At 35.2% G+C, this 20878-nt stretch overlaps 9 protein-coding genes across 9 annotated transcripts; 4 read left to right on the top strand and 5 right to left on the bottom strand.

Moving 5' to 3' along the window:
- Positions 1 to 442: 442 nt before the first annotated feature.
- On the bottom strand, positions 443 to 850 carry EMC5 (Emc5p; the record flags this gene model as incomplete). The annotated part of the gene is made up of 1 exon (XM_071053735.1): positions 443 to 850. The coding sequence occupies one exon, from the start codon at positions 848 to 850 to the stop codon at positions 443 to 445; it is 408 nt and encodes a 135-aa protein (XP_070910147.1).
- Positions 851 to 1196: 346 nt separating this feature from the next.
- On the bottom strand, positions 1197 to 4475 carry IRR1 (cohesin subunit IRR1; the record flags this gene model as incomplete). Its single annotated transcript, XM_071053734.1, has 1 exon — positions 1197 to 4475. The coding sequence occupies one exon, from the start codon at positions 4473 to 4475 to the stop codon at positions 1197 to 1199; it is 3279 nt and encodes a 1092-aa protein (XP_070910146.1).
- A 407-nt stretch (positions 4476 to 4882) lies between these two features.
- YKE4 (Zn(2+) transporter YKE4) lies at positions 4883 to 5941 on the bottom strand (the record flags this gene model as incomplete). The annotated part of the gene is made up of 1 exon (XM_071053733.1): positions 4883 to 5941. The coding sequence occupies one exon, from the start codon at positions 5939 to 5941 to the stop codon at positions 4883 to 4885; it is 1059 nt and encodes a 352-aa protein (XP_070910145.1).
- A 311-nt stretch (positions 5942 to 6252) lies between these two features.
- RNJ42_03568 (Chromatin structure-remodeling complex protein RSC8) lies at positions 6253 to 7728 on the bottom strand (the record flags this gene model as incomplete). Its single annotated transcript, XM_071053732.1, has 1 exon — positions 6253 to 7728. The coding sequence occupies one exon, from the start codon at positions 7726 to 7728 to the stop codon at positions 6253 to 6255; it is 1476 nt and encodes a 491-aa protein (XP_070910144.1).
- Positions 7729 to 8403: 675 nt separating this feature from the next.
- Positions 8404 to 9648, top strand: BCY1 (cAMP-dependent protein kinase regulatory subunit BCY1; the record flags this gene model as incomplete). Its single annotated transcript, XM_071053731.1, has 1 exon — positions 8404 to 9648. The coding sequence occupies one exon, from the start codon at positions 8404 to 8406 to the stop codon at positions 9646 to 9648; it is 1245 nt and encodes a 414-aa protein (XP_070910143.1).
- Positions 9649 to 10193: 545 nt separating this feature from the next.
- Positions 10194 to 11006, top strand: CAP2 (F-actin-capping protein subunit beta; the record flags this gene model as incomplete). The annotated part of the gene is made up of 1 exon (XM_071053730.1): positions 10194 to 11006. The coding sequence occupies one exon, from the start codon at positions 10194 to 10196 to the stop codon at positions 11004 to 11006; it is 813 nt and encodes a 270-aa protein (XP_070910142.1).
- Positions 11007 to 11582: 576 nt separating this feature from the next.
- On the top strand, positions 11583 to 12701 carry CKA1 (casein kinase 2 catalytic subunit CKA1; the record flags this gene model as incomplete). Its single annotated transcript, XM_071053729.1, has 1 exon — positions 11583 to 12701. The coding sequence occupies one exon, from the start codon at positions 11583 to 11585 to the stop codon at positions 12699 to 12701; it is 1119 nt and encodes a 372-aa protein (XP_070910141.1).
- A 656-nt stretch (positions 12702 to 13357) lies between these two features.
- On the bottom strand, positions 13358 to 15532 carry CST6 (Cst6p; the record flags this gene model as incomplete). Its single annotated transcript, XM_071053728.1, has 1 exon — positions 13358 to 15532. The coding sequence occupies one exon, from the start codon at positions 15530 to 15532 to the stop codon at positions 13358 to 13360; it is 2175 nt and encodes a 724-aa protein (XP_070910140.1).
- Positions 15533 to 18382: 2850 nt separating this feature from the next.
- On the top strand, positions 18383 to 20776 carry NOT3 (CCR4-NOT core subunit NOT3; the record flags this gene model as incomplete). The annotated part of the gene is made up of 1 exon (XM_071053727.1): positions 18383 to 20776. One exon carries the CDS (start codon positions 18383 to 18385, stop codon positions 20774 to 20776), a length of 2394 nt encoding a protein of 797 aa, XP_070910139.1.
- Between the last annotated feature and the right edge of the window lie 102 nt (positions 20777 to 20878).

Raw genomic sequence — 20878 nt, 5'->3', positions numbered from 1 at the left:
ATCATTCTCCCCCTGCCTGTAGTATTCAAAAACATCAATTAACAAGACTCCGTGGCCAAGCTGGTTAAGGCGTGCGACTGTTAATCGCAAGATCGTGAGTTCAATCCTCACCGGGGTCGATTAATTTTTTTGTTTTTGATCAGTTTAGAAGATTTTTTTATTTACCCGGACGGCTTTAATATTGAAGTCAAAAAATATTAATAGCCCTGTAGGGGGCTCGAACCCCTAACCTTATGATTAAGAGTCATACGCGCTACCGATTGCGCCAACAAGGCTTATTAAATATGTTAGAAGAAGAAGACGTTCTGAGTGTAACTGTGCGTTATACAAAATACATACATCATTGCAATATTACAAAACATTAAGCAAATTATGCTAAGTGAAGAATTAAATTGAAAGTAATGTATTCTAAATATTCATTATATGATATTTATTGTTTTGTTTATTTAAGCTTTTTTTGAGTTTCATTCATCCATTTCTGAACCTCTTCTCTCTTAGCCTTTACATCAACAAAACTAGGTGCGTAACTTACTTCTCCATTTGGATCACAACCAATTAAATTATCAATGTTTGTAGCCTTGTTCAGTTTAATGTCAGCGAGGTATTCTTTAGGACCTACAAGCTTTCTCTCTCCACGAACTGTATAGTATTGTAAAGTATCAAATGACAAAAATGAACCCAATGCGAACAAAATAAGAGCACATAGTACTTCAAATTTTATATCTAAAGGTAAGGTCGTTGAAGTATTAACACCTTTCTTTACTATTTGGTTGAATTCATAACTTGAGAAACCCGCGTGCAACAACTGTATTAACGAAAGAGTTTGTAAAACCTTTGATATTATGCCCATCTTACTTACGGAAATAGCTGTAAATTAAAGAATATAATATTTCCTTTTTATTATGATAATAGAATGGCTTGCCACAATGCTTGAATTCTCCTCGCTTCGTAAATCAGCTTTTTATTGAGTAAGAACTGCTTAAGTTATTCTTTTCCCTTTTCAAACCTCGGGTCGTGCCTCTGCCATTTTGCGAAAATTACCTTTTGATATCATGAAATAGGATTTATTGCACACAACAATTGCTTGTTTCAACAAGTAAATAGTTAGAGAGTATTACATAAAGATTAAATTAGCTACTTTTAGAAATGATATAATAATTTCTATAATGCTAAAAATAAAAAATTTACCAAACAACTTAAATTTCAGAGGATTGTTCAATCATTTCCGGGAAGCCGTTTGATTCTGTCACATTTTCTTGCCCTCCATCTTGATGATTATATTCTAATACTTCATTATTGTTAGATGCAGATTCTTTTACGTGTTTATGTTCAGAGATAACTTCTTGATTCTCAAATATAGTATTGTCAATAACTTTGATGAAGAGAGGACCTATCAGCTCCTTATTCAATCCAATTCTAGTAACTAATTTACTATTCAGAAGATCTAATTTCATAAGGGCCTTCAATTTAATAGTGTATAACAGCAATTGTTTCTCATTATTCTCGAATGGCTCAATTCCAGTTGTATCGTTGAAGTTAACATTTTCATCATCGAGACGTTCCAGTCTTAATTCGTACGAGTTGGCATATAAACTTTCCAAGAACAAGAAAACTTCTAAGAGTACATTGTTTAATGATTCATTAAGAGCTATTGGCAGATGGTTAGTAATGGCTCGTCTCCAATTCACCTTATCCACGGGGATATTTAGTTCAAACATTTTTAATGAGAGTATTATGTCGATGTAAGTATTCGAAATTGACCACTTAAAATACATTGTATTTGCCATATCATCATTATTAGGGAATTCGGATTCAAGGGAGGTTAGAAGGTTTCCCACAACAAATATAGTATGTACAATACAGTTCAATGTCTGTTCTGGAACTTGGTTTTCATTTATATCGGTGTTCTGATCAGATATAATATTTGTCCAATTATTAATATGCCATGATGTAAATAAACCCAGTATTTTAAGATCGATAGACTTTATAAATTCGTTAGTGAAGTCCTCGCTATATTTCGTTACACGAGAAACGAATAAAGTTAGGAACTTCTCAACGAGATCACTTTCGATATTTAGAGGGTAGCTTTTTCCAAGTAAAGTAATCTTGTTCACATAGTTTTCATATAATGATAATGCTGTATCGTTAAAGGAAGCTGCATCTAGCTGTGAGGTAGTACCTAAATACTCATCAAGGAATTTTGACATTTCCATTTTTATTAGTGACATTGTATTTTCCCAATATTCATCAATAGTAGTTGACTGGAATTGAACCATTTTTTCAATTGCTAAACCATAGGACTCATAAGCCAAGTCATTGACACTATTTGATAATGGGTTTTCTTTAAAAGTTTTTCCAACTATCTCCACAATTTTTTTCAAATCATTTTCGCATCCACTCTCTATCCACTCTTCATAATTAAATATCTCAAGCATTCTCAAAATAGGACCCAAAATATCAATGGATTGCAAGGGCAAAGTAATAATAAGCTTGTAAAGATAAGGAAGAACTGATTTGCTAATAGTAGATTTATTGGAGTTTTTGGAACTATGACCTCCTTGACACAAACCATTTAATACTGTCACATAAAGAATAGTATTGTTTCTGTCGTTAGGAAGTAGTGGTAGCTTGCTCAAATTTGAGTAATCATCTTTGTCATGAGATGTATTCTGTTCTTCCTCAAATATATCTAAATTTGAAAGTACATCATTAGAGTCATGGTCTATTATAAGAAGTTTGCATATGTTTGATAAATTAGAGCCAAAGTATGGGAATAGAAACTCTGCGGCTTGGAAAAGTGTATGAACTTTTTCAGAATTTGTGACATTTTCTTTCTCTCTTAAGTAGAAAGAGAGTGAATTACTAAGTAATCTCATAAAATATCCAATCTTTAAGAACGACTCTCCTGGTACATCAGCTATCATGTCGGGTATTGATTGATTTTGTGTGGTATCTTTTACTTTTTCTTTTATAATATTGGCCAGGAATTTAGCCACAGAAGACAGAAACCTGGAACTCTTACTGTGTGAGGATATTTTAACGTCCTTGTCGTCAAAGATTAAACTGGAAATGGTCAAGATTTCTAAATTGTCTAGATAACCTAAAGAAGAAATCTCGACGAGGACATTAACAGCTAAAAGTCGGATCTCAACATCAACATCCTTCAAAGATATATCTAGTAATACTTGTTTAAATCTATCATAAAATTGTCTCATCGCAATATTCTCAGTTGATTTCCCTTTTGGTCTTGAAATGATACTTGGTAAAGAGCGTAGAACTTGTGATCTAACAAGAGAAGAATCATCGCTTAGGAGCCAACCATAATATTTGAGATATGTTACCTTCAAGAATTTTTCAGGATAGTTTTTGATCCAGGTGGTTAAATGCTCAATCGAAATTCCTCTGATTGAATCATCGACGTCCTTAAATCTGTGAATAAATGTAAGTTTTGCAAGGTTATCAATAATAATTTCCGTTTGAATTTTGTTACCTCTTATTTCTTCGATTGAATTGGCTAGTTTCGAAATCGTAGTTTTGTTAGGCCTTTTCTTTTTCTCTTCTGTGGTTAGTTGTTTCGTTAATTTGGCTAAATAATCTCTTTCTAAATCCACTGAATATTTAGTTAGGTAGTCCTCGAACAAATATAGCACTAAGGTGGACACATATCTGAAACACCTAATCTTGCTAACAGAGAATGCTGATAACCAAGTCAATAGGTCAGTAACTAAAGGACTTAATGGATATTCACTGTCATCGTTGTTATCATTATAAAAACTCTCGATAAATAGAAGCTGAACATCCTCCGCAATTTCACAAAATTTGTACATAAATTCAACAAAGTTATTATACAACGGTTGAAATCTAGCTTTTTTTTTATAATCTTTACTCATTATTAAATGGAACTCATGTAATTTTTGCCTTTGAAAAGCTAATTGAACCTCTAAAATTGTATCACCAGAAGACTCATTACTATGAATATCATGTTTTTCAACATGTGTCATTGCACCACAACAATTCAGAATCAAATTGATAAAAGTTTGCATAAATTCATCTCTATTACTCCTATATGTTTCTAGGTATTCTCTTAATAGGTCATCTATAGATACATCCTCGGCAGTTGAAAGAATATCGAATATTTCTGTGGGTTCAAAATCTTTAGTCAATTCTAAATATTGTTCTTGGTCAGCTTTTAAATTTGAAATGGATGCACTGTTTTTATTCTTTTTCTTCGTATTAGTTTTCGATCTTTTTGCTAGTTGTTTACTTTTGGTGTTTCTTGATCTGGCTCTCTTGGCGCCTCCTCTCCTAGTCTCTTCACGATACTCATCATCTTCACTTTCCTCTTCACTTTCTGCCTCACTACTATCATCGCTTTCGATGTATTTAGATGGCACATTCTTTATCGAGTCATTTTCACCATCGGCATGCTCCGAGGGACGGGATTTTAACCTTGCAGATCTTCTTACACTAGACATACCACCGATATCACTGAACTGAATGTATGCTCGTTATATTGTGCTTTTATTTTTGCTTCTTTTGAAGAGATATTTATTTATTCCTTTAACACCTTGTTAGTGAATTGTTGGAGTTAGTTATAGTTAAAGTTTGGATGTTGTCGAACTGATATATCGTTACCAAAATGGCATCCTCTAGATCTATATTATGTTTTAAACCATAAACAATTTCTTTCGCGTTTGTCGAAAATCTATATAATCCTACGCGTACATCACGTGATAAAGTCAACATATTATTGAGTATAAATATTTACATATTAAGTTATGGTTTATTAGTAATTTAAATAGAATGACTTAAAAAAATTGTTCATTTTTAATGTACTTCGGATGAAAACAAACCAAGTTTGTAGGATGCTTATTATTATCGCTTAGCCAATTATAGATAACATATTAAACCCGACAAGAATGCACACCAATTGTATGGAGAGCCTAGTGGCTTCAGTCATGGCATTTGATTTATTAGGGGCCAAAATCCTTGGTAAAATACCTGTTGTGGCCATGTATATAAAACCACCTGCAGTGATGGGAAGAAGTTTGTCGGTTTGTAGGCTAGAACCGGTCTCACCCATTTCGTTAAAATAACAACTAATAGCTGTTCCCACGATAGCACTTATAGCAATAGTCAATTGTGCTTTCAGTGCACCAAAAAATGAAAAGCCATTAGATATCATGATACTGAAGTCCCCAATTTCATGCGGTACCTCATGACAAAGAACAGCTACAGTTGTAGTAACACCAGTAGCAGTGGATGAGTAAAATGATGACGCTAAGACCAACCCGTCTACCATATGATGTACTAAACCTGTTATAACATGCATATATTTGGTTGTATTAATTTCTTTGTCAGTAGACTTCCCATTAGATTCTGTTTTCTCAACGTTAGTATTGGCAGTAGATTGAGTATGACTATGAGAGTGGCCATGTGAATGACCATGACCATCTCCGCCACCATTAAGTATTTTGATAACTTTGTCCATCAACAAGAAACCTAAGAAACCTATAAAGAGGTTAAAACTGGCCTCTTTGGGGGGAAACATCTCAAATGTCTCAGGAAGGAGATGATCAAAAATATCACCCAATAAAGTTCCCAACGCAAATGCTTCAAGAATTGTCATCACAATGGAATCCTGTGTGTTAGTATCGATATCCTTGAGCCCTGGAATCAGAAATACTAGAATGCAAGGAGCGGCCTGTATAATAACTGTTGCTAACAGAGCATTGACTCTAGCACCATATTTGAAGACGTGATTAGTTAAAATAGAGGCAATTGCCTGATTTACAACGGTTTGGCCCCCATTAGTATGCGAATGTGAGTGCGAATGGCTGTGCCCATGAGAATGATCTTTTTTAACCTCGTCATGTAATCCACCGTGTTCATGACCAAATCCGGCTCGCACTAATGCTGCAACCAGAATACCAAACTTCATAATCGATATACTGCTCTGTAATTCTTTATATATTTCTGTATTTATTCAATTTTATCATTCATAATGCCCAGAGCAGTTTTTTTATATTTTGTTGCTGCTTTCATGTTCTCCGGACCTTTTTCCCTTTTTTGGGTCCGTAATTTATTTTTCCCTTTCAATTACAGAGTGTTAATCTTTCATTTTTTATTAAATATTTTAACCATATACCATTATGGATTCAAAAACTAATACATTAAATACTCTTTTACTATATCTGTTAGCTAATTAGTGGTCTATCTTAATTTTTGTATTATATTTATTACATACATTTATTACAATACCAATGGCTGGTATGCCTCTTGATTCACGACCGAGAGGGCTTTGACGTCTGAGTTTATGAAATGTGAGCATTGGCTACTGGAGTTTTCTATTTCCTGTCTTATTTCACTATTATCCTTTATGAGGAAATGTGATTTGAGCGAATCAGTAGTCTTGATGGTTTTATATACTTTCTTGGATTTAAGTTCATTATTGAGTTCCACGGTTTGTTTGTTCAAAGAAATTTTATCGTTCAATAACTTTTCACTCTCTTTAAAATACGTAGACCTATTGTGTACAAGTTCACTCCCGGATAAATCAACGGCTTCTAATTCTTTCGTGACTTTACCCAGCACCAGGGAGGTCAATTGATCGATTTTCTCTATATCTGTCATGTTTTCAGATGACGTTTTGATCTCTCGTCTACAATTGTCATCAAGTAAATTTAAAAATGCATTGATTTCACCTTCTGTTATTCTACCTCGGTCTGATATCCTATCGTTATCTTGTTTTACGACATCTTTTATGAAATGATCCTCGATGGGTAATGTGACGAACTTCTGAACGCATTCTTCCACTGTTTTATAGTTCCCGACATGGTCAGCGATTTTATCCCACTTATCCTCGTACAACTCAATTCCTTCCAGAAGTAGAAGAATCTCATCGTCGGTCCATTCCATGCTGTTATCATTATTTAGGTTGTTCAGCTTCAAGAAATCAGAAGCCTGGAAGTTGGAGCTGAAATGGCCCTCTTTGTAACACCGTGGGCAGATATTCATCTCTTTGGCACGTAGGTTGTGGTAGACGGTGGTACCAATGTCGTTACCACAAGTATAACAAACGTATATCTTAGGCTTAGTCAACGAATGAGTTGCGGAGTCAGAAACCAGTAGGTTATAATCTGTCGTGGAATTATAGCACTTCTTCTGCAAAGAGACATCAATGCCCAAATCTTTGTGTTTCTTATTCAAACCAAAGTATGGTTCGAGACTCTCCGGAACATCCAGCACTGTCTTGTAATTCCCGAAGTACTTCTTCCCCCGCAGACTCTGCTTCGACCTGGGGTCTATTTGGTAGTTTATCAACCCCCAGTTCTCAAGAAAGGCGTGTATCTTCATCACAGAGGCCACATCCAACACCAGGTTCTTCCGGACTGCGGTTATGGTCAGGTACTCGTACGGGGTCAGTCTAAAAGTGTTGACCATGAAGTTACGCGCCTCCACGTACGACTCCTGCGTCTTGTAACCTGGGGACGAGCCATTGAAGAAGTCCGGCAACGCCTTCCGTTCCAATTCGTGTACTTTACCGAGATCAAACCACGCAGCAAAGGACGGTATGATCACTGGATGCGTCTGCTTCGCCATAAACCGCACACTCTTCTCTTGCAACTTCCGCACCTCATCCACATAATCTATCTTATCTTCGTGTTCCACCACACTAGTATCTTCGTGCTCCACCACACTAGTACCATCCATTTTTTGTAAACTCATATGTGTTTATTCTTTGTTTTTTAAAATATAACCCTCAAAAACACTACCAACACTAGATCACTACTAAATAAGATATAAAATATATATATATATATATTTAATACTGACTATACATAACAGACCAAAATCCACAAGAGGTAAAAAGACACAGAGAGAGAGAAAGACAAAACAGCAAATCATTATACACTACATCACATGATAATTACGTATATCAGTATAACGTGTAAACGTATATGAGTACATGTGATAAAACGTATAACAATATAATATATTAACAGGGTAACACCAGATAACGGCCCAACGTTAAAAAAAAAAAAGGGCGGGGGGAGGAGCAAGAAAAGAAGTAGTTTGTGCGTGTGTGTGTTGTGCGTGTGTTTTATAGGCGATAGTGGTTAGTGTATGAGTTGAAGTGTTTTTTTGTATGTTACTGTGTGTTGAGTGTGTTGTAGTGTTAGAGGGCTCTTTTCTGTTACTGAAAAAAAAGGGAGGCAGAGGTTTTGAAAGAGAAGGGGTTATCTTTCTTATATATTTTTTTTTTTAAAGGGAGTTTAAGTATAAGTTTTTTATAACCTCATGTATTTAACATTTATAGAGTTGTTCATTATCTTTTATCAATTATTGTGATTAAAGACTAATAGAGCAATAGAACATAGAATAGAACGAAGAAAAAAAAAAATGGTCTCGGATGAGTGTCGCAGCGGGATTGCTGCTTTCCAGAATGCGGTGAATGAGGCTAATCCAGATGATTTCTTGCAGTTTGGTTCGAATTATTTCCATCAGAAGTTGGAAGAGCAGCGGAAGATGGGACGTCGTAGTGTGAGTGGGTTTAAGTCGCCCTTTGCTAGTGGAGACCCACACTCCAAGGATATACCCCACGATCCACACCATAGCGGACACCATCACCATGAGCACAATAACTCACATAGCGGTGAAGGCAGTGGGTCTTTGTTTAAAGGTAGTTTTGGGTCTGGGAGTTCTGGACCATTCAGCACTGGAGACGATCCTAAGAGTAAAAACCAGGAGATGGATCCACGTGCGGGACATGCTGATGAGGACAAGAAGAAGATACCTAACAATTTCAATGCTATGAGGCGTACCTCCGTCAGCGGGGAGACTTTGCAGCCTGACCACTTCGACGACTGGCAACCGGAACACTACCAGGAGAAGAGCGAGGAACAATTGAAGAGACTGGAGAAATCGATCGGTAAGAACTTCTTGTTCAACAAGCTGGACAGCGACTCGAAGAAGCTGGTGATCAACTGCTTAGAGGAGAAGAAAGTATCTAAGGGAACTGAGATCATCAAACAAGGCGACGAGGGTGACTATTTCTACGTGGTAGAGTCAGGTACAGTCGAATTTTACGTCAATGACCAGAAGGTGAACACTTCAGGCGCGGGCTCAAGTTTTGGTGAACTGGCTCTTATGTACAACAGTCCTCGTGCCGCCACCGTGTTAGCACAGACAGACTGTACTCTATGGGCCCTAGACAGACTGACCTTCAGGAAAATCCTACTAGGCTCGTCCTTCAAGAAGAGACTGATGTACGATGACTTGCTGAAGAACATGGATGTTCTGAAATCCTTGACAACCTACGACCGTGCAAAGCTTGCAGACGCGCTAGATACGAAGATCTATGAGGCAGGAGAGGTCATAATCAAAGAAGGTGACCGTGCTGAGAACTTTTACCTGATCGAGTACGGTGCCTGTGACGTGATAAAGGAGAACATAGGCGTTGTAGCTAAATTGAAGGATCACGACTATTTCGGTGAAGTCGCTTTGCTAAATGATCTACCTCGTCAAGCAACTGTCACCGCTACAAAGAAAACTAAAGTCGCAACCTTGGGCAAGAGTGGGTTCCAAAGACTCCTCGGTCCTGCAGTAGAAGTCCTAAAGTTAAATGATCCAACGAAAAAGCACTGAATTTTTTTCTTCAATTTAAAAGAAATTAAAACACAATAAAATTTAAAACATCGTTTTTTTTTTTTTTTATTTGTGCTTCCTAATTACTTTTTGAGAAATTTAAATACTCAATATTAAAAAAATACAAAAAGAAATACTAATAAAACTTGAGATTAGAAAATATAGTAATAATGTTAATAACAGAATACATAAGAATGAATTCTTTTGCTTTTTTTTGTAGCTTTGTAAAACAAGGGTGTCAATTAATGGTGTCTAGTATATGAAACAGCAGCTATGTCATGCAACAACAACATACATAAACACATACACTCACAAATATATATATATATATTTAGATATATTTCATACTACATGTTGGAGCTTAATTATAATTCCTTTATACGAAAAAATCCGTGTTTGTATTTATATACGAGTTTTATGTCGTTATTTAGGGACTGCACATTAAGAGGGGAGATCAGTTAAAAAAAGGGTTTACAGTGAAAGTTGTTCTGGGAGACATACGTTGGACCACATTGAAGCATATACAAAGCACTAATAAGGTAGAAATGGACGAGAAGTACGACGCTGCACTGGATTTGTTACGGAGATTGGACCCTTCCAATTTGAATGAGAACCTGGAGAGAATTATAGGTCTGGAACCCGAACTGGCTGAGGATTTGCTTAGCTCGATTGATGTGCCATTGAAGGTACAGCAGGACAAGAAACAGAGCGGTAGAGCGTATCTGTGCTGCGATTACAACCGTGATGTCGATTCCTACAGGTCTCCATGGTCTAATGAATACTTCCCTGAATTGAGTGCGCAGGATCTGGAAGAATCACCTTTCCCTTCAAAGGAGTTGAGAGAGCTAGAGGTGCTGGCAAATGACTCCTTTGATGTTTACAGAGATCTATATTACGAGGGTGGTATCAGCAGTGTTTACCTTTGGGACCTAGATGAAGAGGGAGAATTCGCCGGGGTGGTTCTTTTCAAGAAAGAGGGCGCTAACAGCGAGGTATGGGATAGTATCCATGTAATCGAGGCCACCCGCAGCGAGGGTGATATGTTCACTTACAGATTAACCTCAACCATCATCCTGTACTTGGAAAACAACGGTCGCAAGACCGCACTATCGGGAAACCTAACCAGACAAACTGAAAAGGACAGTAAAGTCGACTCGCAGGACGCACACCAATCCCACATAACAAACCTGGGAACCCTGATCGAGGAAGTCGAATCCCAGCTGAGAACCCAGCTGGAAATAGTCTACTTCGAAAAGACAAGGGATATTTTCCACCAGACAAGAACACAGAACTCAGCCACAGCAGAACTAAATAAAAACAACCAAGAAGAAATCGTCAAGGGCCTCCAGAACTTGTAAGTTAGAATCGTAGACAACTACATACTTAATTGGATATGGATTTAATCATTTAATAGTAGCCTTCATTAATATAGAATTATAATACCATGTCCCATGTGATATAGCTATATACGTAAGTTCATTTTCTCCTCCCCTACGACGCTTTCTGTGGCTTATTTTCCTTTTCCATTGCCTCCACACTATAGAAACCCCTTCACTCGGCGACGATGAAAAAAAAAATAAAAAATTAATCGATAATGAAGATAAATAAATCTTTTCTATCATTAAATTATATTGCTTAGGAATAGTTGAAATTAAGGTTTCAAGTCTTATTTCCCATCATCTAAGATCTGTTGCTAGATTTTTTTAATTTATTTTTACAACTCAAAAAAAAATTTTTGAAGAAAAAATTTGGTTTTTAAAGCACTTGTGACCATATAATTTATAAACCGGAAGGGGAAAGAAACTAATATAAGCCCTAAAACTATTTAAATAAGCTTAATTCTACTATCAAACTGAATTTGCGCACAAAACAAAAACAAGACTATTTTAGTAAATCTAGACAAAAAAAGACATAAAAAAATTAGAAGATTACGAATGAGGTGCAGAGTTTGGTCTGAGGCTCGTGTATATTCAAAGGTGAACAATGAAAAGAATGAGGAATACTGGAATTATGAAGATGCTGCTGTGACGTGGTCTAGCAATGTACAGGATTATGAGATAGAAACGAAGGTGGGTCGTGGTAAATATAGTGAAGTTTTCCAAGGTCTGCAGCTTGCGAGCAGAAAAAATATAGTGATCAAGATGTTGAAACCAGTGAAGAAAAAGAAGATCAGGAGAGAGATTAAGATTTTAACCAACCTTTCGAATGAGAAGAACCCACCAACCGCTCATAAAATGGACCTAGACTCCTATTACTCGAATAAAGAAGAAAATATTCTTAAACAGAAAAGACCGTACATTTATGATATGCCGCACTTAGGCCATGAAAACATCATACAGTTGTTTGATGTGATAAGAGACCCTATTTCTCGTACACCGGCGCTAATTTTTGAACATGTGAATAATTTAGATTTCCGTGTTCTTTACCCAAAATTGTCTGATATGGACATTAGATACTACATGTTCGAGCTTTTGAAAGCCTTAGATTACTGTCATTCAATGGGTATCATGCACAGAGATGTGAAACCGCATAATGTTATGATCGATCATAAACAAAGAAAGCTGAGACTTATCGACTGGGGTCTAGCAGAATTCTATCATGTAAACATGGAGTACAATGTTAGGGTGGCTTCAAGATTCTTCAAAGGCCCAGAGCTACTAGTAGACTACAGAATGTACGATTACTCACTAGATCTTTGGTCCTTCGGTACAATGTTAGCCTCTATGATTTTCCAAAAGGAACCGTTTTTCCATGGTACTAGTAATACTGATCAACTAGTTAAAATTGTTAGAGTATTAGGTAGTGATGATTTTGAAAAATACTTAATCAAATATCAAATTACACTACCAAGAGAATTCCATGATATGGATCAATATATAAGAAGACCATGGCATAGGTTCGTTAATGACCAGAATAGGCATTTGAGTGACAATGAGGAGGTTATAGACTTGTTAGACAATCTTTTGAGATATGATCATCAAGAAAGATTAACAGCCAAGGAAGCTATGGGTCATCCTTGGTTCGAACCAATCAGGAATGGAGAACAATCCTAAAGCACTTGAAATAGAAGGACAATAATTATTTAGTCATCAGTTTAATCATCGTAAAGCATAAAAAAATGTGAATATACCATGTTCAGGATAACTTATTTTTATATATATTTCTTAATAACATAGACTTCGAAAATTTTACATAATTAATTCAAGCAGGCTATTATGTATTGTTACCTTAAACTTTTTTATATTACTGTTACCTTTCTACTGAAATAAGCAATTTATTCAATATAGCATGATATCTACATACATCGTCTCTTTAAGATTGTAATAAAGACTTGCATGATAGACATCTATATATTCCACTTATTATTTTATTTATTTTTTGGTTAACTGTTTCACATTATAATTATGTATCCGAGTTTCAAGGCAATTGAGGCTGTTCACACCCGAGAGTAAAAAGAACTGAAATTAATTTATATTTAATATTGCATAAAAGTATTATAAAGAAAAAAAAAATAAAATATAACTATTTTAGATAAAACTATATCGTAGTAGTGTCTATTAAAAATAAGATAAATTCATTATTAGTGTTTGTTGCGATACCATACTTTAATTAATACCAATCAACAAATTATACCTTTTACCTTTTATAAAATACAAGTACATCCATAGAAAGATTATTCTTAAAATTAAGATCATAGACACTATTAGAATTATTCACCGCCCATGGTGACTATTAAACCGGCCTCGTTCACTTCATTAATATCAGAATCAATCATCAGCATTTCCTCAATCATCCTTAATGATTCCTTATCATGCTTATCACACTTACTTATATGTGCTTCAGAGAACTTTTTAAATTTACTTACTAGTTTTTCATAATATTGGAGCTTCTTCTTTATAATATTATTTTCCTTTCGAAGTTTGTCATAGTCTTTTTGTAACTGTATCTGTGCAACCTTCTTTCTTTGTCTACACTTTGATGCGGCTATACGATTCCTTTCAAGTAGTCTAGCTTTCTTCCACGCTGAAGTACCTGGTATTGGTTCTCCATTCGAGTTGCCATTAGAAGAATATTGCTGTCTATATTGCTGTTGATCGTAGGACATATTTGAATTGATAGATTCGGTTTTCTGTACTTGATCCATATTCCGAGGATCACCGTTCATTCTGCTCATATCAGCATTCTGAACAACTGAGGCCAAAGGAGAGGCTGATAGCGATGGTGATGACTTGCCAGGTTGAATTGACATCTTCTTGCTCTCGTTATCCATATTATCTTTTGATCTTAAGGTTTCAGGACTGAAACTAACAGCGATACCGGATTCCGGTAGAGGTTGTGACTGAGCCATAATATGGTCAGCTGAACCAACAGATTCTTCTGAAGGAATATAGTCACTAAAATTTGGACCAGTATCATAACCATTTTGTCTGCCAAAGTACATCTGCATCTGTTTATCATGGTTATTAACAACTTCTCCATTTAGTTTTGGTTTTTCACCAGCTGCATTATTGTTTGGTTGATATGGATACCTATTAGTTGGCATTGGTGGTGGTTGGGTGTTGTAAAGGTTTTCAACTGTTTCAATATCCTCTCCTAGCTGACTGATTTGCCCATTAGAAATAGAAATTCTTCTCTTTGGTGGCCCCTCTGGTCCGTAAGTAGCGGCATTTTGAAATATAGGCGGGCTGGTCATAGGCAGATGCGACACATCAACACCAAAGGGCTGATAAAAAGGGGATAGATTGTTTTGGATACCTTTGTCGTTTATTAAATGAGGGTTATTAACCATAGCCTCTCTCATTTGCCTCAACTTAGCTAACCTCTGCTCATCATCCATTTGCACAGAGTTTTGTCCTAGCATATTATTAGTGCCTCTTCTGGAGCCCATACCATACATTCCACTAACATCTTCTTCATTCTTAATAGCAACATTGCCATTAGAGTTTTGTTGTGATATAGAATTAGGTCTCCTTTGTAGCATATTACCAGAATTGCTATTTTTCGAAACCTCATGGGAGACATTCATATTCACACCGGACATACCAGAGTTTCTACCACCATTAATATTTCCTATGTTTCCGCCACTAGGTATATTCGAACTACTTGTACTTTTGCTATCAACAATATGATTTCCGCTATTCGTACTTGCATTGAATTGTTCTAAATCTGTGTTTACGTTGTCATTCATTGCCGCCTGCGGGCTTCCATCTAAAGAAAATCCATTCATATTCATTTGTGGCATTATCATTCCAGAATCATTGCCACCCACCATACCACCTCTCATAAACATGTCCCCAAAATATTGTTGATGAAGTTGCTGATGAAGTTGCTGTTGAGATGTAGAGCCAGTTCTATGGACCATAGGTTCATTAGATGATGACATTAGTGCGTCTCTAGACTGCTGTTGTTGTTGTTGCTGTTGCTGTTGTTGCTGCTGCTGCTGCTGTTGCTGCTGCTGTTGTTGCTGTTGCTGTTGCTGTTGCTGTTGCTGTTGCTGTTGCTGTTGCTGTTGCTGTTGCTGTTGTTGCTGTTGTTGTTGTTGCTGTTGCTGTTGCTGTTGTTGCTGCTGCTGCTGTTGAACTCTTTGTGCCTCTTGCTGCCTTCTTTGCTGCCTCCTTTGTTGATAAGCCATATAAGAAGGATTAGTGTTTACGTTATTTAGAGAATGCAAGTTATTCATGTGCATGTTCATCAGTAAATTCATATTGAAAGCATTATTAGCTGCTACAGCAGCAGCAGAAGTTGCATCCATTAGATTACCACTCTGACCATCCTGTAACATATCTGTGTCTTCAGAACTGGACTTGCTACTGCTCATCCCTTTGTTTTTCCTCCTCTTTGGTTGTTGTACCATTTGGTCCATCCCTTCATTATAGTGATACATTTTTTTCTATATTTTGTAATTCCTTATGTATTCCTTTTCTTTAATTTTTAAAGCCTTTATTACACGTTGTTGTTTTTTTTTTTTAATTTCTAATAAAAATAAAAGGAAATCCAAAGAGGCGAATAAATTTCCTTTTGTTATTTTCTTTATTAGTTCACTTGTTTCTTTGCCTTTCCCTTATTAGATAACAAAGTTTTATTTGTAATTTATCTCTTTCAGTGCTTTTTATTTTTAATTTTTTTTTTTCCCTTCTCCTTTGTCCAATATTCTTAAGTTTCTAAATTTTTTTTTTTCTTAAGTATTTTTAATTTTATTATATTTATTCCGTTAGTTTTTTGTTACTTTTTTTTTTATTAGTTTCTTACCTTTATTAATTATTATTTCTAATAACTTTTTTTTCCCTTTCTTGCTTTCTTAATATTTCCCTAAGGTTGAATGTGTAAGATGTGATTATTTCAGAGTGCGTCTCTTCTTCTTCAGAAAAAACCAAAACAAAATAGACTATATAGGAGCCCTCTTAATTTCCTCTCAGTTTTTTTTTTTTATTTATCTACGCTGCCTCCTCTTACTATCTTTTTAAACCTTTCTTCGTGGGCTTTTTTTTTTTTTTACCTTGTAATATATCTTTTTTTCTTCTTCTTTGATGTCCTATCCTTGTGCCTCTTTGTATATCCTATAACCTATATCTCTATCCATCTCTTCATACTCATAATATTTCTATACTCATGATGTAGTTTCTTCTTCTCTCTGAAAACCCCCCACCACACAATACAAAAACTCTCCGAACGGTACGGTGATAAACTTGTTGTTGACCTTCCCTTTCCTATGTCATCTTCTATGCAGAATAAAGGCCCAATGTTAGATTTTTTTTTTTTTTTTTTTGAACTATCTTTAATAGTAGCAATCATGTGCTCTCTAACACAATCTCGTAGCTTGGATCCGTCTCTATGAAACAGCTGAAGAGAAGAAAATGACCCGTCCGAAAATATATTTGTAGAAGTGGTGGCGGACGAAATAAAAAAAGAAAGAAATCCCTATTTCCTATTATAAAGAGAACAGAAACAAAAGAAAAACAATTTATTGATTTCACTTTCCCAGAAACATCTGTACAACTATGCTCTTCGGTCCCTTGGAGAAGACCATATAAAGTATTTATGCTGAAGGACATCACTTTCTGTCACAACGATAGACAATCATGAGCTCTTCATTTTTCTTCTTTCTTAGCTAAATGTAATGAGAATCAAAATAAACTAAACTCGAAAATATTCGGTTTTTTTTCTTTTCTTGACTTTTTGAGAAAGAAATAGCCGTACCCAAAAAATCTTTCATAAAGCTGAAGCCCTAGGAATGATATTGTATGTATATTTCCTCTTCGCCCTCCATAACCCTGCGAGAAGAATGAATTGAATAACGGAAAAACGGAGATAAAGAAGGCAATCCCGATTATATTTTTGAGAAATCTGTAACAAGGAAAACCAGGAGATAATAATAATAATAATAAAAAAAAAACTATAGTATATAATTTCTCTTCTCGTTAAAAACTGAATTATTCCCCTGAACCTTACTAAATTTAGCCGCCGACTCTAACTCTCGATTTGAAAACTACTATATTTAGTCTTTCATTGTCCTGCGGTTAATTCTAAGAAATATTGTTTTTTTCTCTTTGTGAGGGGTAAAACAAAAAAAAATACAAATAAACTTAATTAGCCGCCGATAAAAAAAAGATGACTACGAGAAAAAAAAAGTATAAAAGGAGAATGAAAAGTACTCTTTTTTTTTTCTTCCTTCCTTTCCTTCATACTTCTTGCTTGTTTATACTATTATGAGTTACTAAATTCCCTCTATAATTTATATTTCTGTTGTTATTAAAATTTTGTTATATTTCATGGGCAATTAATAATTTTATTATCAACTAGTTGTTATTCTCAAAAGCTATTTCTTTATATCTGTCATTTATAATATGTCAACAGTATCGAAATACTTGAGAGAACGGTAAACTGTATCATTCTCTACGTGCTTATTTGCATATGACGTCTTTTTTTATTTTTTCTCTTTAGTTATTAAATTATTTTTTTTTTGTATCGGCTAAAATCTATGTGAACGAACGTATATTATGATTTATTTCTGGTAGAAGATTTTAATTCTTTCTAGAGTTCCCTAAAAAAAATAAAGCTATAAAAATTTTTTTTATGAGTTTCGTATTTACTAAGGTACAAAACCCGCGGGCAACCTTTTTGTGTGGGATTTCAGTTAAAGGAAAAGACTTTGGTCCAAAAAGTTATTTTTTTTTTTTGCCCATAAGACAAAAAAAAAAAATTATTTTCATAGGTGAAAGAAGAACTTAACGATTTTCTTTAATTACTGTAATTCATTTTTTTTTTTGTGTTAATGTAATGGGTTACACATCTAAAAATTTTTATACTTTTTTTTTTTTAGAAAGGGCAATTAGAAAATAATTAAAATAAGCTGGATTATTTGAAATATACCTGTGGAAACTTTCTCTCCATTTCATCTCAAAATTATTATCCTGTTAGGACCATTTTTCATCATTTTTAAGGTACCGTGATATTTCACTAAATTATTAGTTATATCAAGATCTAAAAAATCATATATTTTCCAAATTATAAACCATTGTATCTGTTTCAAATAGAACAGCTAATTAAAGGAAAATAAAAAAAAAAAAAGAATTAAAATTAGAAGCAAAAAAAAAAAGGCGAAGGAAAAATTTAATAGCATCCCACCTTTTTTGAAAACATTAAAAGAAGGACAGTTATTACGCTTAGAACATTCAAATACACATTGCGAAATTTTATATTGGATGATATAGAATCAAACTAAAAGAAGAAAAAAATGGCTCACAGAAAACTACAACAAGAAATAGATAAAGTTTTTAAGAAAATCAATGAAGGCCTGGAAATATTTAACAGTTACTATGAGAGACATGAGAGCTGCACCAATAACCCGTCTCAAAAGGATAAACTGGAATCTGATCTGAAAAGAGAAGTTAAAAAACTTCAAAGACTTCGAGAACAGATAAAATCATGGCAAAGTTCGCCTGATATAAAGGACAAGGACTCGCTGCTTGAATATCGAAGGTCCGTCGAAGTGGCGATGGAACAATACAAAGCAGTCGAAAAAGCATCAAAAGAAAAAGCCTACTCTAATATTAGTCTGAAAAAGTCTGATACTCTAGGTCCACAAGAAAAGGAAATCAAAGAAGTTTCTGACTACCTTTCGCAACAAATTGAAGAAATTGAACGACAGTACGAAGCTGCGCAAGTTGAAATTGACAGGCTTATTGTTCTTAACAAGAAGAAAAAGACTGCAACAACGGCGAATGAGGATAAGAAGGATCAACTGAAATCTCTTCAACTGAGGTATAGGTGGCATCAGCAACAAATGGAACTTGCATTAAGGTTGTTAGCCAACGAGGAATTGGATCCCCAAAAAGTAAAATCTATCCAAGATGATATAAATTTTTTTGTAGAGTCAAACCAAGAGCCAGATTTTGTTGAAGACGAAACGATATATGATTCTCTAGATTTACAATCCAATGAAGCAATTGCCCATGAGGTTGCTCAATATTTTGCATCACAGAGCTCTGAAGATAATCTTGCAAACAATGAAACAAGCGCACCTATTGATTTGGACTCGATAGATACATCTAAACTATCGAAAAAAGAATTAAGGAAATTAGAACGTGAAGCTAAAAAAGCAGCTAAAGTTGCAGCTAAAAACGCTGCAATTGCTACTGCTAATGCTCCTCCAACAATAACAATCCCAGCTGCTAAAACTGTTACTGAGAAGTCTCCATTATCTGCAAATAGTGAAATACAGAGTGATTTAAAGAGTCAATCAGCTTCACCCACCCTTGAGGACAACCTAACAACTAATTCAACGCCCAAAAGCCCGACAAATAAGAACACTATATTAACAACGCCCTCTTCTAATTCAAGCACGACAAGTGATAATAATGACATAAAAGGAGGACATACACATATACATCAAGGTCAAAACGGAACCACAAGTTCGACAGTATTGAAACCTGCTGTTGTACCTGCCCGTCCTGCTGGTGAGCTTAAATGGTCTGTGGCTGCTTCTCACGGCTTAGAAAAGGAAAGGAAAAGCAATCCGGTTCCTGCTCCTCCAGCATTAACTTCAAGGACGAATTCTTCAGCTCCAGTTAATGAAACTCTATTATCTACTGCAACATCAGTAAATACACCAAAATTACATGGTGCTACTTTAGCAGAAAGGTTGGAGAAGGCTCACGAAACTAATACTTCTAGTCCCAACATTACAATCTCCAACTTGGCTAATCTTGAAAATGATAAAGGAGACTCTTCTAAAGATGACGAACCTACTGCAAATGAAAATTACCAATCGAATGATATAGTCGATGAGAAGTCCGAAACAGTTGAGGAAGATATATTCGAAGAGTGCTCTTTTACATCTTCAATTCCACTCTTATCTGATGGTTATGTTCACGAAGCTGTGAAAGAGCAAGCACTTGTTGATGAGGAGCAAGAAACTCCTGAAGAAGAATCTGCAAAGATGAATAGACTAGAAAATCTACGTAATGCTTTACATTCAGACTATGAAGAATTGTTACTTCCTAACGGTATCCAAGCATTCATTATGGGAATGGAGTTGTCCAACAATCATCTACTAAACAATTCCAAATGTAGTTATAGATATTCAAGAGACATTTGTCAAATAAACAGACTAGATCCTGTTCCTATTGGGGTAAACCCTCCCTCACCACTGGATTCTTTTAGATCTACCCAACAGTGGGATACAGCTAGATACTCTCTTTGGTCAACTATTACTGCTTATAACGAAAATGCTTTCGATGGGATACTTAAGAAATTCGAAGAGCTTGATATGTTTACACTTTTCTACAATTACTACTTTGCTATCACACCCTTAGAAAAAGAGATTAGTTTTAAAGTGTTGACTACTCGTGACTGGAGAGTGGCAAATAATGGTGTAATGTGGTTTTTGAGGCAAGGTGAACCTAAACTGGTGAATGACGGTTTTGAGATTGGTGATTACAAAATATTCAAGTTAGACGACTGGACTGTTATTGAAAAGGTTAACTTCAAATTAGATTACTCTATCCTAAAAAATAGCACAGTTGCAGTAGAAAAACCCGAGTCCAATAATCAAACACCAGAAGAAAACAAGCTGTCACATGGTCAACAACTTCTTCAGCAACTAAAGCAAGGAAAGGGAGCCGCATAAAAACCCACTTCTCTACTTTCTTATTAAGTTATTTATCAATTTGTATATAATCAGAAATTTTTAGACATTATTTAATTCTAGGATCTGAACACTCTAGTTTCA

This window comes from Nakaseomyces bracarensis (genome assembly GCF_045282275.1).
Source record: "Nakaseomyces bracarensis strain CBM3 chromosome Unknown Scaff12_0, whole genome shotgun sequence".
In the NCBI taxonomy this organism is placed as follows: Eukaryota; Fungi; Ascomycota; class Saccharomycetes; order Saccharomycetales; family Saccharomycetaceae; genus Nakaseomyces; species Nakaseomyces bracarensis.
The sequence above is the reverse complement of the archived record's forward strand: the minus strand, read 5'-3'. Positions and strand labels throughout refer to the sequence as shown.